Here is a 16,453-nt window from a genome sequence, read left to right on the forward strand (position 1 = left end):
CCTTCCACTTACCCAACAAACCAAGGCACATCTCTTTTCTAATTGCCAACATGTGGACCCATAAACAAAACATATTTTATTAAATATACATTGTAATTACATAGGAAATGGCTTAAAGAATAGGAAGCAAATCTCCCAATGATTGGCAAACCTCACAGCTATACCAGATCTTTATGAAATCATATGTACGGACATCCAAACATCAACAACCACAAAATCATCCTCCAAAGTTTTAGTTCATCAAAGAATTGCACACTACTACAACTTAACAGCACTCCTGACTAAAAACACCATAAAGTAAGCGACATAAAACATCCATTTCCCACCAAAGTCCCAAATCAATTTGAAAATAGGGGAATGAGGAACAGAAGGCTCATTATTGGTATAAATATGCATACTTTTCAAATAAGCAGTGTATAATAAAATATAGATAGCAAATCTTCACACCCAGTCCCTATTTCTTGGAAGGTTACAACCTATTTCCCATAAACAATATTTTAACCAGATACTGTTTTAAATTAAATTATAGTGACATATAATTTCAGTATAACACAGAAATGGGAGAGGGGAGAGAAGAGGGGGCATACAGTAGACAGAAAATTGATAAATTAATCTAAGACAAAGAAGAAAAAGAGAAATAAGTAGAGGAAAAAAAAAAAATATATATATATATATATATATATATATATATATATATATATATAAATTTGGAATTGTGTACCTTAAAGTAGTATTCATCTCCTGTGGATTGAAGAGATTGCTCATGACAGAAATTCATGTATATGAAAAATGTTCAGACTACTTGCCCTTTTTTGCTTGTTTTGTCACTGGTATTTAATATACCATTAACAGCTTGTCTTTTCAGGCTGGATAAAGAAAGGTCTATGTCTTCAACTTTGTCTAGCAGGTTGTTTTTTTTAACAGATTCAGTTGCCTCTTCAATGTTGTTAAAAACATTTTGTCCATCAGGAAGAGTAGTCATGAATCTGGCATTAAATAAGATCTGTGCTCCAATATCGGCTTTTTTTTTTGGTTCTTGAGAAGGGAACACATGCTTTTCTCTTAGTAATTACAGTAGATGCTTAGTCATTATCAAACTTAATGTTCTTCCCATTAGTTCCCATTAGCCTGTACTGCATTTCTCGACCAAGCAGTTCTCAGTATTAAGTCCTTGTCTTGTTTTTTCATAATAATAGATCTCACCAATGATGGATCTTTTGAGAGGGATAGATTTGATAAGGACCTATGAGCTCTCTCGATTCCAAGTGATAAGGATTCAGGCAGATTTAACACCTTAGGGAGCCAGTCATTTAAAAACTGAATCATATTATTTCCTTCCATTTTTTTCTGGGACTCCATATATTCTAATATTGTTCCTTCCTGATCTACATGCCAGGTCTTCCACTTTTCCTACTAAGGAATTGTTTTGTTTTAATAGGAAATCTATCTGGCTTTCATTTTCTGTTTGTCTTCCATCTATGTCATTGACAGATTCTTCTATTGCTGCTATTTGATCAGAATGTTTTGTAATTATTTCCTTCAATATATCAATCTGTTTCTTACTTTCTTTTTTCATATTCTCCATAATTTTTTCCAAGTTATCCATTTTCATGGAAAGTTCTTGTATATTGGCAATAATTGTTTGCAATTCCTTCTTCATGGAATTGTCCTGAAGAGAAGCCTTTGAATGACTCATATCTATTCCAGTCTGTAACAAGCTGTAAAATGTCTGACAGGAATTTTCTCAAGAAAAAAGTACTAGAACTGAACATTCTTCCCAATAACTTTTCTACAGTATTAAGACAAGTAACAATGAGAAAATTCTTCAATGTTTTTTATGTTAAAGTGATAAAATCCTGTCAGAAACAATCTTTTAAGTCAGAGCATCAAATATGTGCTATTATCTACTTGGCATCTTGGCCACAACCCCCTAATCTAAAACTTTTCACAACGCTATGCACACATAGTGAAAAATGACTGTGTAGGCTTTATTGAATCCCCCCATTAACTCTTTCAGCATCCCCTGTTCCTCTCTAGTAAGATTCTAATTAACACTCCTAGCTGATTTACTTCCCAATGAGTGCTTAATATGCAACTTGCACGTATATTTAAATGTTTATAAAACCGGATGTAGTGGAGGGTTGAAAATACTATGCATTTTATGCCAGCTGTTATAGATGCATTATCATGAGATACATGCACAGATTTAATTTCCTCATAAATAGTTTCATTTCCAAAATATTGTCAACAATATTGGTTCTAGTAGCTGGTACAAATGTAAAACCTTTAGAAAATAAATCAACATGTTTAGTGTAATCCTTGCAAGAACTAAAATTAAAAACTTTAAAGTTACCCAAGGTATTAGTTACAGTCACACACATCTGGTTGCAATCAATACACTGTTCCATATTGTCTGAGCTAACACTCATTGCTTCCAACTGTTCCTCTTCCATGTAGGATTTCACCAAGACAATCTGGTAAAGAAGATTTAGGTTAGACAGGACGAAATGAGGGCATCCAGCAAAGATGTGGATGGATTGTGTGACAGAAGATCTGCAACTGTCAGATATGAATATTCTTGCTTCTATCCTCACTAACATAATTAAGCAACCTTTACCTTTAACCAGAAACTGACAGCAAAAACAAATACTGCAAATAAAAAACTTCACACCAAAAACAACTGGTGCTTTAAAGTGGAATAAAATACAGGTGACCATGCTGATAAAATTAAACTTGTAAAAAAAGGTCATTATACTTTAGTTAAGCACTTTTGTCCATTTTCAAAATAGACTTCATAAGAGCTAAATACAGCATACACAACACATATTAAATCACCATGCACGCTTTATCAAGTGGCCAATCACTTGGCTTAATAATATCACTTGTTTTACATCCAGATCAGCAAAATGAAACTAGAAACTCCAAGACAAAGTCCATGGCAGCAGATACAGGACAGCAACCACATTGTTTAACTCAAAGAGCACTTTATTTGCGGAAAAATAGTAAAATAATGAAATAAGTTGATAAAATAAGTTGAATAGCAGCAATAAATCAACAATAAATCAAGCACTTTCATCTCTGTTCATTCAGAGGTTTTTTCAAGATAAAGCACACAGTCAACAGTCCCTTTTTAAAATAGTAAAAGACAACCCCCTAATTACTCTCCACCAATAAGTTACATCCATCAATTAGAAAGTATAGAAGCTGTATAAATGATAAATAACACTCTCATTGTAAACTCTATCTCTATCTTTTCTTGGGGGGGGGGTCATAGAAAATGTGGTTCTCAAACTACTTTTGTAAACTATATTAAAATGCTATATCTGAATTCCTCTATGTATCTGTCATAAGGTAAACATATCCCTAAGCCCATCTATATAAATAATGGAGACAAAGTTGTCCTCTCTTGCCTTAATTGTTTTGCCTGTATATTGAACCACTGTGTTTCATGTTAGTCCATAATTCATATTATAATATACTGCCTTGTTTTGTCTACAAAATCCCAATAACAGCATTTGTGGATGATGTAAACATTTACTTATCTTGTCCTAACACAGATCTCCCAAAAATTATAAATACTATGCAATCCTTTTCAATTACCTCTAATTAAAAGTTAAATCTAAATAAACTATCATTTTTTTCTTCTTGGTTAATTCATGTTATAATTTATTGAATTTTGATTTGTTATAAAGTATAAAGACAAAACAATCCTGTTCCAATCCTGTTCCTACATTGGAGTAAGAGTAACATTTGTTCAGTATTATAATGCCACTCTAAAGGATAAAATCATGAATTGGTGGTCAAATATTCAAAATATTTTACAAAGATGGTCTAATACGCATTTTTCTTTTCTTTCAAAAGTAGCAATAATTAAAGAAAAGGACCAGGCTAGTGTTCACGTATAGTAAATAATTTGAAATGGATGTCCATTGAATGCATAGGATAACAGTAGTATAGAAAAAAAACAATAACATATTACAGTTGTGTGTTAATAAAAATAAGACAAGAAACAGGGTCTGGTATTAAATGGATCTTCATTTAAATGAAGCATAGGATTATTGTGTATTTGTACATACCAACAAGTATTGAATTGTGTGGGCTGTTAGAATCAGTAGTGTAGTCCTTCTATTTCTACAGTCCAGTGCTGTATACCTGTGGGGTCCATTTTCCTCCAATTTTGACTTTCTGGGAGGCTGCAACACATTGGAGAAAGGCATCAGTGGGACAAAGTCCAACCTACCTGATTATCTAATGTTTCAACCCATGTGTTTTTTTCACATAAGTACAGATTAAGTGATTACTGTAAACTACATACTTCTTGGTGTTCAAAGCATAATGCTAGATTCTCTCACCCTTCAGTATAGTTTGACCAAAAAAAACAGTGAAATAAGGCCTGCATTGATATAAACTTGATAGAATGGTGAAAATCTGTTGTATTTTTACATGAAATGGACTTCAAACAATTATGTTCAGAGAGCTGTGTGTCTCTTTTGAAGCAACCTTAATTTTAGACCATAATCCTTGGCACAAGGTAGTATAGTAATGCTACAAATATCTTTAATCAGGAAACATATTTATTACATTGTTACTCTCTCACTGCAGAGAGTAGGGCTTACTCTTCTTATCCTTTTTATAAAAGTACTTGCAAGTTAGCATTAATGTGTTCATGCAAAAATACTCATAAACTTAAGAGGTTATGGGTTGGTATAATGGTTAAGGTGTTTACCTTACAGTCACAAAGTACAGAGTTTAAATCTTACCTTTGAAAGGGAAATTAGCTAAGCTTAAAATGCCCCATGAGAGCAACTAACCTAGTGCTCATCTATGAACTTAATTTTAAATATATACAATTTTATATATATATATATATATATATATATATATATATATATATATATATATATATAATAAAATAAAGGAAATGCAGACAAAGAAAAAATATAGAAGCTAAGTATTCTTTGTAGTGAGAAGAAGGGAAGCAAAGCATCCCAATTCTCTAATAAGAGGGCCATGACTCCCACACCTGACCATTATTATTTTTTTATTTGTATTATTTTTATTTATCTTTTGTTTAATGGATTATTCCCCTGTCTTAATGTCCACTTTTCACTGGGGACCAACGTGGTATTTATATTACTCAGTGAGATTTGACCAGAGCATGAGGTAACTTCCTCAAATCTTTTCAGTAGGTGTTGCACTTCCACCTGGGCTGACAGTGCAAGCAGATGCAACACTAGTTTCATGTCTCATCCTTAGGAAGAATATTCTAACTACAAGAACACATTTGCCACTGATGTAAATCTGATGGCCAAAGCAGCTAAAAATGGTTTGTTGGATGTTTCTATACATGTGTCACCAGGATCATCAGTTTTGCGTTTGTTACAAATATTACTGGATATTATTGGAGACATACACAGGTCATTGAGCTTATTGGTTCAAAAGAATGTCACTTCCCTGGGTCAGAAGGAATGAGTTTTCTAGTTCTGAAAATGACTGTGTTACTGTTATTAAATCTAATTATCCATTAATTTGATCCCCTGAAAGAAATATTAGTTCGGATTTCAAAGATATAGCCTCTGTTTTAAAATTATACGTTGACCTCTTTTGAACTTTTGATCAATCAGCAAACAATAGCAATTATAAAGTAGAAGTAAGTGTGGTGAGTTGGGGAAAATGCTGAAAAAATACAGAGGCCTAAATATAGAAAATAAATATTTTGAGCAGTATATAGAACTTAAAATTGTACCTAAAATACTTTGTTTTTTAAATGTCCAAATGGGGTTATGGCATCTGGCTCATTCTTTAATACTTTTACTGAGTTTTTTAATGATGCTGTTCTTGACTTTCTAAAACTGCTTGTGAAAAACAACATGACCATAATGAAGGAAGTCAAAGAAAATATCATAAAAGCTAACAAGCAAATACAAGCAATTTTATTAAAAAAGCCAGACTTCCAAGAAGAATATAACTATACATTAGAACAATTAGCATGGTTTGAGAAAATAATAACCATTCATAAAAATAAAAAAATAGAAAGAAATATTACTGCTTATGAGAGTCAGACAACTTTTTCTATATTTGACCCAGTGTATAGAAACAACAATAGCAAGCGTACTTTTGAAAGTCTTTAAAGAAGCTATAGGTTTAAGAAACAACCCTTGTCTGATGGTAACCACGAATCAGATTTTAGAGAGAATTCTACAGGATGGAAAGAATGTTGCGTCAGTCCTGATATTTCAAAAGCGAGTCATGAAGAAAGAGCAGCCATTCATGAACACAATAATTCTAATGATTTTGATGAACTACCATTATAGTCTCCACAGCACAAGGGTTCATCCATTTCACTGAATACTGGGGCTAGACCTAAAACTTTTTTTATCAAAGAGAGAACAGAAGCCTCAGAGAATCAGAATGATGAGAACACCAGGATGGGAGAGGTCAAACTCATCCACGGACATTTAGAAAGGTACAATACAAGGATTTACAATTTGTCGACTTTTACTTTCAGTGAAATGCATGAATCTGTTTTGAAACTAGGTTTAACTTTATTCCTGCCCAGAGAGCAGATCTGTTTAGGACATTGTTAGACATAAAACACTATACAAAGCAATATACTCGCAAGCTGAATCTTAAATGTTTAGGACATTGTTAGACTTAAAGCAATATACTTGCAAGCTGAATCTTAACTACACTTTGATAGTAATTTGCATAGTTCAGAAGTTTTTAAACCTTCTACCTTTAATCCTATGCTAATTCACAGTATGAAAGTATTTGAAACTGTATGTGAAAATTATATTAGAAAATTAATTTTTATTGTAATTTGATAGAAGTTTTCTTAGATAATAATTATGTTATATTTAATAATAGATTTTATAAGCAAAAGAAGGGGTTTGCTGTGGGGTCTTCATCATCCCAGCTTTTGCAACTATTGTTCTGGGTTGGTGGGAATATTATGCTTTTAATTCTGTCAAGAATACTTTTAAGGTAATTTATTATAAACAATTCATAGATGACTTGTTCTTGATAATGGAAAGAACATTAGATATTTGTAAGGATTTATTACCAGAATTAAATCAAAAATCTAAATTTTGTAATTTTAATTTGGGAGAAAGCGGGATTCAAGTGAACTTTCTAGATGTGATGTTAAAATGGAATACTGATTTGAATGAATTTGAGAGCGGTATTCATAGGAAAGAGACTTTTACAAATAATTATTTACATCAAAATAGTAATCACCTCCCCATTTATGAAGACAAATCTCCCTAGAGGGCAATATATAATGGGGAGTAGGATGACTAGTAATGATAGTCAGTTAAAAGAAGAATTTTCATTTATCATTAATTTATTTTAAATAAGGGGTATAGCAATGAATGCTTACAGGAAATAGAAATGTTAAGTAATAGAAGTAACTTGTTTCCCATATTTTAATGCAACCTTTTATTGTTGGGAAAATGTTCAAATTATAAATAGTAAGGTAAATAAAAGAAATGTAGTATGCATTTTAGATATGACCATTGATTGTCAGGCTATAAGGTCTATTATGCAAAATAATTGGAAGATTTTGCAATGTAATACGTAATTATTTAGAACTGTAGGAAGTGTATCCAGTTTTTTATATAGAGATAAGGTTAATTTAAAATCCTTTTTGTAAGTATAGTACAAAATTTATACCATATATTTCCCTAACTTATATAGCCAAAGTGATGTTTAAATGTGGAGGGTGCAATGTTTGTCGTTACATCTTGGAAGGACATTACATCTCCCTTGATAGTATATCTTATACTTTGAAAGTACCAGGAAGATTTAATTGTTTATACTAGGGGAGTTATTTATATTAGTGTTTGTTCAGGGTGTACTGCTTATTATATAGGTATGGCTATGAGGACACTTCAGGAAAGGATTAGAGAACATTTATATAGTATTTAAAAAAGATATAAAAATGCACTTTATAAGCATAGCCTTCAATATGAGGAAGTATAAAAAGCTTCATTTTTCCATTATTGAACAAAGATTTGTTGATTTTAGAGGGGGTGATTTTAGGAATTTTTTGAGCAGAAAGAAACTTTATGGCAGCTACGAATGGGTGCAGATAAATTTCTGGGGCTTAATGATATAATAAATATAAATGTTTTTTTTTTTAAAGGCAGGAGGATGTATAAGATAAAGTAGGATTATTTTTAGTGAATCTTTGTTTTAGTGTGCTTTTAAAGTATAAATGATTGTTGTTCATGTTTAATTGGTGTTAATTATTGTAATGATTTGATTGGTTGTATATACTGGAAAAATTTTGTGAGGAAGTTGTGATGATTGGAGAGAGATGGGCGAAAGCTGCCAGCCTAGTCAAATAGAATTTGATGTATAATTCTGGCATTTGTAAATAAATGTAAAATACAGGCATATTTTCTTGAATGTAAAAGAATACTGTAAAATGTGGAACTGCAAAATATGTGACAACATTGCACTCTACTGGCCCAGTGAAGCATGTTGTGACCCTTTCATGTTAGAATTTGGCTCCAGTGCATATGGATGAAGGTTTCATGCCCGTTGTTTTAAGGCTAAAGTTTATGACCAGATTTTACATGTGGATGGTGCTTTACTGCTCTGGTTTCTGTTAGAATATACATGTGAATGTCTTCTATTGTTGTAAGTTTCTGTGCAGGTGTTAGATTGCTAAATAATGCAGTTTGTTTGCCTGGGAAAACTTAAGTGTCAACATGATGTAATTTGAGAGGGACCCAGCAGACATGTTTGTTAGTAATTGTTTAAATACTATTTCTCACAAGAGACTTTAAGCATTTTGATCTTGGATACCTAACTCAGCACTCTGCCTAAGCTCACATGTAAGTTTTTAGCACTGTGATTTCTTGTAGGAATAGTTAAAGCTAGTAAAGATTAATTAGGTATTTTTCTTTGAAATCGGACCTGTCCTACTGTATTATTTTAAGCTTCTGTGTGATCTCTGAACTCTTAGATATCTCTGTGGTGTAGTAGGTTTGTCTTGCGTTTTAATTATTTATTATTAAATATTTTTAAAACCTTCTACCTGTGGCTGGTTTATGTAGAGATAAGCTCTAGAGTACATTGCATATTTATAGAGGTTATTGTAATAGGCCACTCTAAAGTAAGCCTTGACTGTTAGTCATACTACCATTGGATTATAATATTGCACAGTAATAATTGGACACCCTTTTAAGGGCCTTTTAGTAGCTGATATTATTAGCTGGGTGGTGGCAGGGATTACTACTGTATGCTCTGAGTTAAGGGGCACTGCTGAAGAATCTGTGTCAGCCTTTCCCAGGAGTGTCTGTGAAGTTGTATAACTACTTATCTCAAAGTATGTGTGGGTGTTGTGTCAGCTACTTGGCAGGGACATGAAGCACTGGTTAGACAGAGAGGGTACTGGAGGTTTTAGCTTGCCCAGCTAGGCTGAGACCTGGACCCTATAGCTGTGTCAGTGGGGAGTCTTATTGGGGACCTGGTGAGCAAGGGAGCAACCAGCCCCAGACTGACCGTGATCTCTGTGTGCACTTAAGAGAAATTGTACTTTACTGTGTGCATTAGTTATCCTCCTCTCTTCTAGGAGATGACCTCAATGGTGTTAGTGGTGAGGACTGAGGCTCCTTGATTGCTGGGCCAGGTCATCACAGAAGTCATAAGACAAAAGCAGAGAATAAAGATTTTTGCTAATACCTGTGGTTCTTTTGCTGGTCGGCATTATATGTGATTCATTGTTTTTGATATAAGTTTCAAGTTACCACTTTCAGATAGTGTGATTTTTTTTTTTTTAGACTGACATAAGGATTCATGAAAAATCCCCTGAAAAAAGTCCTCTTCCATCAAACTTTATGATCACTCCACCACTGTCTGAATCCATGTTTGAAAAATTATTCTTCAAAGGATTATTGCACTCTCTCAATTTTTATAGCTATTTGACTCTGAATGTTTCCACTAGGCTCACATATTCACTATCATATATGAAGGCAGACATTTTAAGTCATTTTTGGATTCATTATAATGGCGAATAAGTGTAAATCATTTGCTGTTTTGTGACTTGCATGCATTTGTACAATGACATATTACTGCACCACTGAAACTACATCAGGCTTATGGCAGAACACTTTTCAAAGTACAAAAATCTTTAAGATATAGTATGGATATAGTTTAACTAGAACCTCTGGGGACAGTGATTGAAGACTGAAAAGATTTTAGAAACAAGAACCTACAGAAGTGGTGTTGTCCATGAATTTTTATTTTTAGTGTACATTAGCCTCCCCTGATAGGGTTAGCTGAAGTGGCCACTGGTCAGCTCTCCATCTTCACAGAGAGGGCCTAGTTACAGGAAACTCTCTTCTTGGTGATGATTGTACTATACAGCAGGACCAGTAGTTTAACATAGCTAATGCATCTGACAGGTGTCCTTGCCAAGATTATGTATGTGCAAGCACTTGGTGCACATGGTGAGTTTTTTCTCTGTATTCTAGGAAGATTAAAGCAAAGAAAAAAATCTTTCTTTGTATAGTATGATGATTTAGTCCGCATTGCTTGTCTAGGATTACCATACCTCTCAACTTACTATATTTTCACAGAATGTGATTTTTGCCTCATATTTTTGGTGTGTTCCACTTAAAATTTGGGGTTTTCTGACAAATCACTTAAAACTGAAGTCACTGTATAATGGCATAGATTTCTGTTTCATACCTCATATCCTTCATAAAATGCATGCTAACACAAATTATGTTATTCAAGCAACTTTCTAAGTTTATAAGAACAATGTTTAAAATCTGTCCCTGTTTTTGGACCTTTGTGACCACATTATTTTAGGCTTTGTCCAAGTTTCTTTCATTAAAAAATTGAGAGGTATGTTACCACCTGTCTCATTATGCAGCACAATATTGTTTTGGACAATAGTGCCCTATAAAACAATATGAGTTACACCAAATGTCTTGATTTTTTTGAGAAGTGGTACTTTCGAACATTAAATGTTGGAGAAAAATGTTGATAGAGTAAATGAAATACCTTATTAGGAAATGAAACAAGAGAAACAAGTAAACCTACAGTAGCGATAAAGACAAATAAAATAAAAAAAAGAAATAAATTTGACTGGCAGTAAGTCAGGAAACCCAAGGTAGTAGGCTCTGTAAATAATGAGTGAAAAAAAAAAGAAAAACAGTTGTGTATTTTGTAATCATTTCTTTCTTATTCAGAATATATACAATTCGATTCTACTTATCTAATAACTGAGTTTAATTTGTTTTTATCTTCCTCATGATTACATATATTTATATCACAGCTACTTTTTCTACATCTGATTTCTGTGCTGGTTTTAAGTTGGAAGTGATAGCCATCTAACAGAAATAAGCAGTTTACAGCAAGTCAGTAGATAAAGGCAGCAAACTGCAGCATATTTACTCCTCAAAACAAGTATTTGTATCTTGTGACTATTAATTATGAATAAACCATTCTGCACAGTGGGATACAACAATTCCATTTGATCTGTGCCATTTTAATGGTAGTGAATAAAGATCCGCCACTAACCTCAAGTAGTATGCTGATTTTATAATGGAACTATGACTATTATTATGTTTAATTATTAACATATTAAAAAGAAATGAGCATGCTCACATGAATACTTTATTTGGTGGATATATGTGAACAATAACAGAGTTTGTTTTTTCATTCCAAAGTGGAGATAATTACTTCAAAAATGATGCAATAACAAAGCTGCAACCAGCACAAAAGTATCGACCAGATCAATATATAACTACCAATTCAGGTATGTTTTTTCAAATGTCATTTAACTGTTTCAAGTAAAATATTACCAGAGAAAAAAAAAGTGTTGATATTCAAAGAACTGCCACTAGCTATGTCCAGTAGATACTTTACAACAGCTGTCCACCAAACCCTGGAGAGAAAGCCAGAGAATAAGCTTAGGCTGAATAGTTGCAGAAATGAGTCCACTAACCCATGTTTTGGGTCTAGATTACATTGACGAAAGCTTAAATGTTCGAATCTCTAAAGGTCGACTTTTAGAGATCGAACATTTAAGTGTTCGAAAATGTAATAAAACAAAGAAAAAAAAAAAAGGTAAACTGAAAGGGTTTTAGCAGGGGGGCAAGCCCCTCTGCACCCCCACACCCCCCAACTTAAATATACCAACTCCGAGATCGCATTTCAGTGCATGGCAGAGCAGAAACAGGAAATTTTCCATTCCCTACACTGTAGCACAGTCTTGGAGTTGGTATATTTAAGTAGCGGGGGTGTAGGGGGCTTGCCCCCCTGCTTATACCCTTTAGGTTTTTTTTTTCTTTTTTACTTTTATTTATTTATTTTTTTTAATTTTTAAAGATATTTGAACAATTAACTGTTCGAACATTTAAGCATCTGTTTATCTAATACAGACCCCATGTTTAGTGTTGTGCAGACTGTCTAGTATGTTATCAGGTCCTATACAAGATGTATTTTTTGTTTTGTTTTGTGAAGTATTTTTAGCAAGTGAAACAAGTGATATTTCTTGATGCTGGGGGTGGGGGTTAGGTATATGTGGGTTTAGTATGTCTCTGGGGTGAAATTAGCAGTGAATTTGTTTAATCAGATTATGTAATGCCATTTTGAATTAATTCAGAGCAATACTGGGTCTTATTTTTAACATTCTGACATAAATAAAAAATGATTTGTAGTTATCCTTAGCATCCAATGCGAATGTACATTCAAAAGAAGCCTTATTTATCCTGATGGTATTTTTCAGTACCTTGGCTATGAGCTTTTTTCTTATTATATTGTTTATTTATGCATGCGGACCATCACATTTGTTTGCTGTTTCCTTTTATTTATTTATTTATTTATTTTTTGTTTAATTTTGGTAGGGACTACCAAGTTTAGTTGTAACAATGACCATAGAATTTATTTGCATAATTTCAAGCCATGTCTCCATTTGGGGGAGGGGGTACAGTTATCTTTAAACTTAGAGAATTTGTCATAGAATTGTAGGAAGTCTGTACATTTTAAGTCCTTGAATTTTGTGATATTTGCCTCAGCTGGTTTAGACAATTTAAAATAGAAGGTTACCAATTTGTGGTCATAATTGACAGAGGAAGAGTATGCCTGTGGGATAGTACATACAGCTGTTACATTTATAAAGAGCAGTTCAAGGATATTTTGACCTCTAGTGAGCTCTTTGACTATTTAATTAGGGAATTCTTGTTTACAAAATCAAGAAGTCATTGATGTGGGTTATAAAGTCTTCAGAAACTAAACAGATCTAGAAATTCAGCACTGAATAGAAGAGAAATTCCTCAACTTTTGTAGGAATAACTTCAAATTACCCAATGAAGAATAAATGAGAAATATTCTGCACGTCTACCTGTAGCTAGTTTATACTCAAAAGTCTTCTTATCCCACCTTGGAACATGGTATATCTGAAGCAGAATCTGAAACAGCAAACCTCAGTTCCCATTCTGACTGCCAACCACCCACAGGCTGCCCTCTTAAGATCACTTGAGATATTAAATAATAAAGATGTTGTGGGAAATTACCACTTCAAGGTGTGGACTGAAGTTGTCAGCCAAGCATGTCTCAGTTATAAACAAGAGATCAGTGGCACCCAACAATTTGGAAATTATACCTGAATTTTTGCAAACAAACCTCTCCTTAGAATATATGTCTATTTTAGTCTAGTGGAACAAGTTTCACTGTTCAACTTGAAATGGTAGGAAGGTTTTCTGGATACTTCTCTTATGCTTGACAGAACCATGTCTAAGTGAAATTTTAACACAGCCCTGGTCAAGCATCCACTGACTTGAATTACTGTCACCACCTGGAAGCACTCACCCCCTTAGCTACCTATAACAGGCCCTCCCCCTTTTTCACCAGAGAAGACCTAAATGATGATATGATAAAAAAGCTGGTCAAGCAAAAATCAGTGGCACACAATGGTACAGTGCCAACAACTAATCAATATTTTAAGTCAGACCCCTGTATAAATCATACAATTAAAATGGATACATCATACGGAATAATAGTCAGGCTCCACTGCCTGCAGGTGGCACAGAATGGTACAGTGCCTACAACTAATCAATATTCTAACTCAGACCACTGTATAAATCAGAAAATTAAAATGGATACATCATATGGAATAATAATCAGGCTCCACTCTCTGCATGTTTTTTTTCTAAATCATTGAGGTTACTGACTATTATGTACCTGTCAAGCCATTTCCTTGTTATGCATTTGGTACAGAGGTGTACAAAAGATTAGCAGATGGCATAGTTTTGAGATACATCAGAAGTGGAATTTTTTAAAATGTGCTTTATGTAATAGTGTTGGGCTAGGATCATTAGTTGGACTGAAACACAGGTTCAAAAATCTGTCATAATGAAGAATAATACCTCTTCTTGGTAGTCAGAATAATTAATTATTAAAGAAAACTGAATAACATAAAGTAATTGCTCTCAATTTATATCTTGCAGTTGTGAGAGGCCTGAGGATTTATCAACTTACCCAAACTGCTCAAGTGAATTACAGACTTCAGTGTATGCTGTGGTATGTCTCTGAGCCCAATCCTGCTGACTGGGTTAAAGATTCCAGTTGCTGTCCTCGTACATATCAACAAGGACTTCTTGACGGACGCTACTTAAACTATTACAGTGGTATGTATATTATCTGTGAAAGGTGCACCGTTTAAAACTGTAAGCAATTAAAATTACTATTATACATTTTCAAAGCTATCAGGCAAAAATTATTTATATTTCTATGATGATGGTAATAGTATAACTCTTTTTGTTAAATGTCTGTAACTTTTTCAGATATTTATAATCCATACACACTGCGCACTACTTCTAGTAAATCCTATACATCTGGCATCCGGTGTGTCTACAATAAGAATCACCAATTTGTAGAGGGATGGAATGAAAGGATTCAGAATGTTGGTAAGAATTTAGTCTCATGAGACTTCCTGCAGACTGTACTTTTAATATCTGTTTCAGCACAATAATACAATAACAATCAGATACGTGTTTTCTTATTGTCCATTGGTTCTGTTATATCCCGACACAGGTGTAGCATTCACTCAACGACCACTCAGCTCAGAAAGCTGTACTTTGGAAACCTTTGTATGGGAAAGCATTAGTTTACCACATGCACAAACTGTGATTTTTCTAGACTCTCATTGCTCTGTATCACAGTACTGGATATTACCATTATATTTACTTAATTCTGTTTAAACAGGCTAACTCTACAAGGTAAAGCAGTTTGGCATATCCTGTTATTAGGACTGGCAGGGAAGCACTATCTACTGACACTGTTGTCAAGGACTAAACTGCAGTCTTGAGTCATCTCACTGCAGTGGTGAAGTGATGTTTAGTGAGAAATAAGACCTTGTGCCATAGTTATTAGCTTAATGTGATTACAGTGCAATATTTTTAGTGTGGTAAACCATTCGCATTAATGCAGTTCACCTCAGATAAATGAGAATTGTTAAAAGAGTTATGTCATTAACAAGACTGAGTAGCATTTGTCATTTTATACAAAAGCAAGTACTGACTTCCAAGACATTTGTTCTAAAATGATACTGATGAACTCATCTGAAAAATATGAAAGTTATACCAATAAACAGAGACACTAGTCTCCTTGCAAACTTTAAGCAACTATGTCCCTCATTCTAGTTAAATATATTGATTTGTCATTTACTATAAATCAGTAATGAAAACACTAATAAATGGATGAATAAAATATGTAATTTTGATGTATATACATGATTTACAGTTGTGGTATAAAAATACCTCTTTCCTACTAGAATTATCATTCTTACTGTACCCCAGATATTTCTCTGGTCTGAAATAATTCAATTAATAATTCACTGATAATCTTTTTACAACAATAGCTGAAATGTGGATGCTCTCATATTTTAGTGGCAACCATATCATGTTTTAATAATTTATGATTATAATATTTCTATTGTCATATTACAACAGTGTAAGCAGTTCACATCCTTAATGCATTATTTTCAAGCAGTTTCTTATCAGAAGTCAAAACCGTGCAGCTTATGGAGCGCCATGATTATGCTCCTAATTCAGGAAAAAATAACTCTATGAAGCACCTCTGTGACATCAGAAAGCTGCTTAACAAAGTCTTGTTAAGCACCTGTTGGTGCTACTAAGCTCTAATATTTCACTAGAGCATAACAACAGCAAGTAAAAGCTGAAAAAAACAGCAGCAAAAAGCTACGCAGATTTAATAGTTGTTGGATCCCTTTGTCACATACTTAGAACAGCAAAAGTATGGCAGCGCAAAGTGTCTTAACAGATTTTAGAGTCACTTATTCCTGAAGGGACACTTCACTTCACTTCTACCTGCTGTCTGTCTGAGAGCACTAAGTGTTTTGAGGCCATCAAAGCCATACAGCACTTAACCCTTATACTTTTCTTCTGTAGCTGGTGGTAAATGGAGCAGATATGGC

The 16,453-nt window shown here is 33.6% G+C and overlaps 1 protein-coding gene across 1 annotated transcript in view; it reads left to right on the plus strand.

Annotated features, from left to right (window-relative positions):
* LOC122801237 (mucin-4-like) overlaps positions 1 to 16,453 on the plus strand; it is a 163,137-nt gene that overhangs the window by 101,751 nt on the left and 44,933 nt on the right. The window contains exons 8-10 of the mRNA XM_044070789.1: positions 11,685 to 11,773; positions 14,466 to 14,645; positions 14,802 to 14,924. Of these exons, the coding sequence (XP_043926724.1) occupies positions 11,685 to 11,773; positions 14,466 to 14,645; positions 14,802 to 14,924 (392 nt within the window). The remainder of the gene's footprint in view (positions 1 to 11,684; positions 11,774 to 14,465; positions 14,646 to 14,801; positions 14,925 to 16,453) is intronic.

The sequence above is a fragment of the Protopterus annectens genome, chromosome 4.part1, assembly GCF_019279795.1.
Source record: "Protopterus annectens isolate FY-2018-M chromosome 4.part1, PAN1.0, whole genome shotgun sequence".
In the NCBI taxonomy this organism is placed as follows: Eukaryota; Metazoa; Chordata; order Ceratodontiformes; family Protopteridae; genus Protopterus; species Protopterus annectens.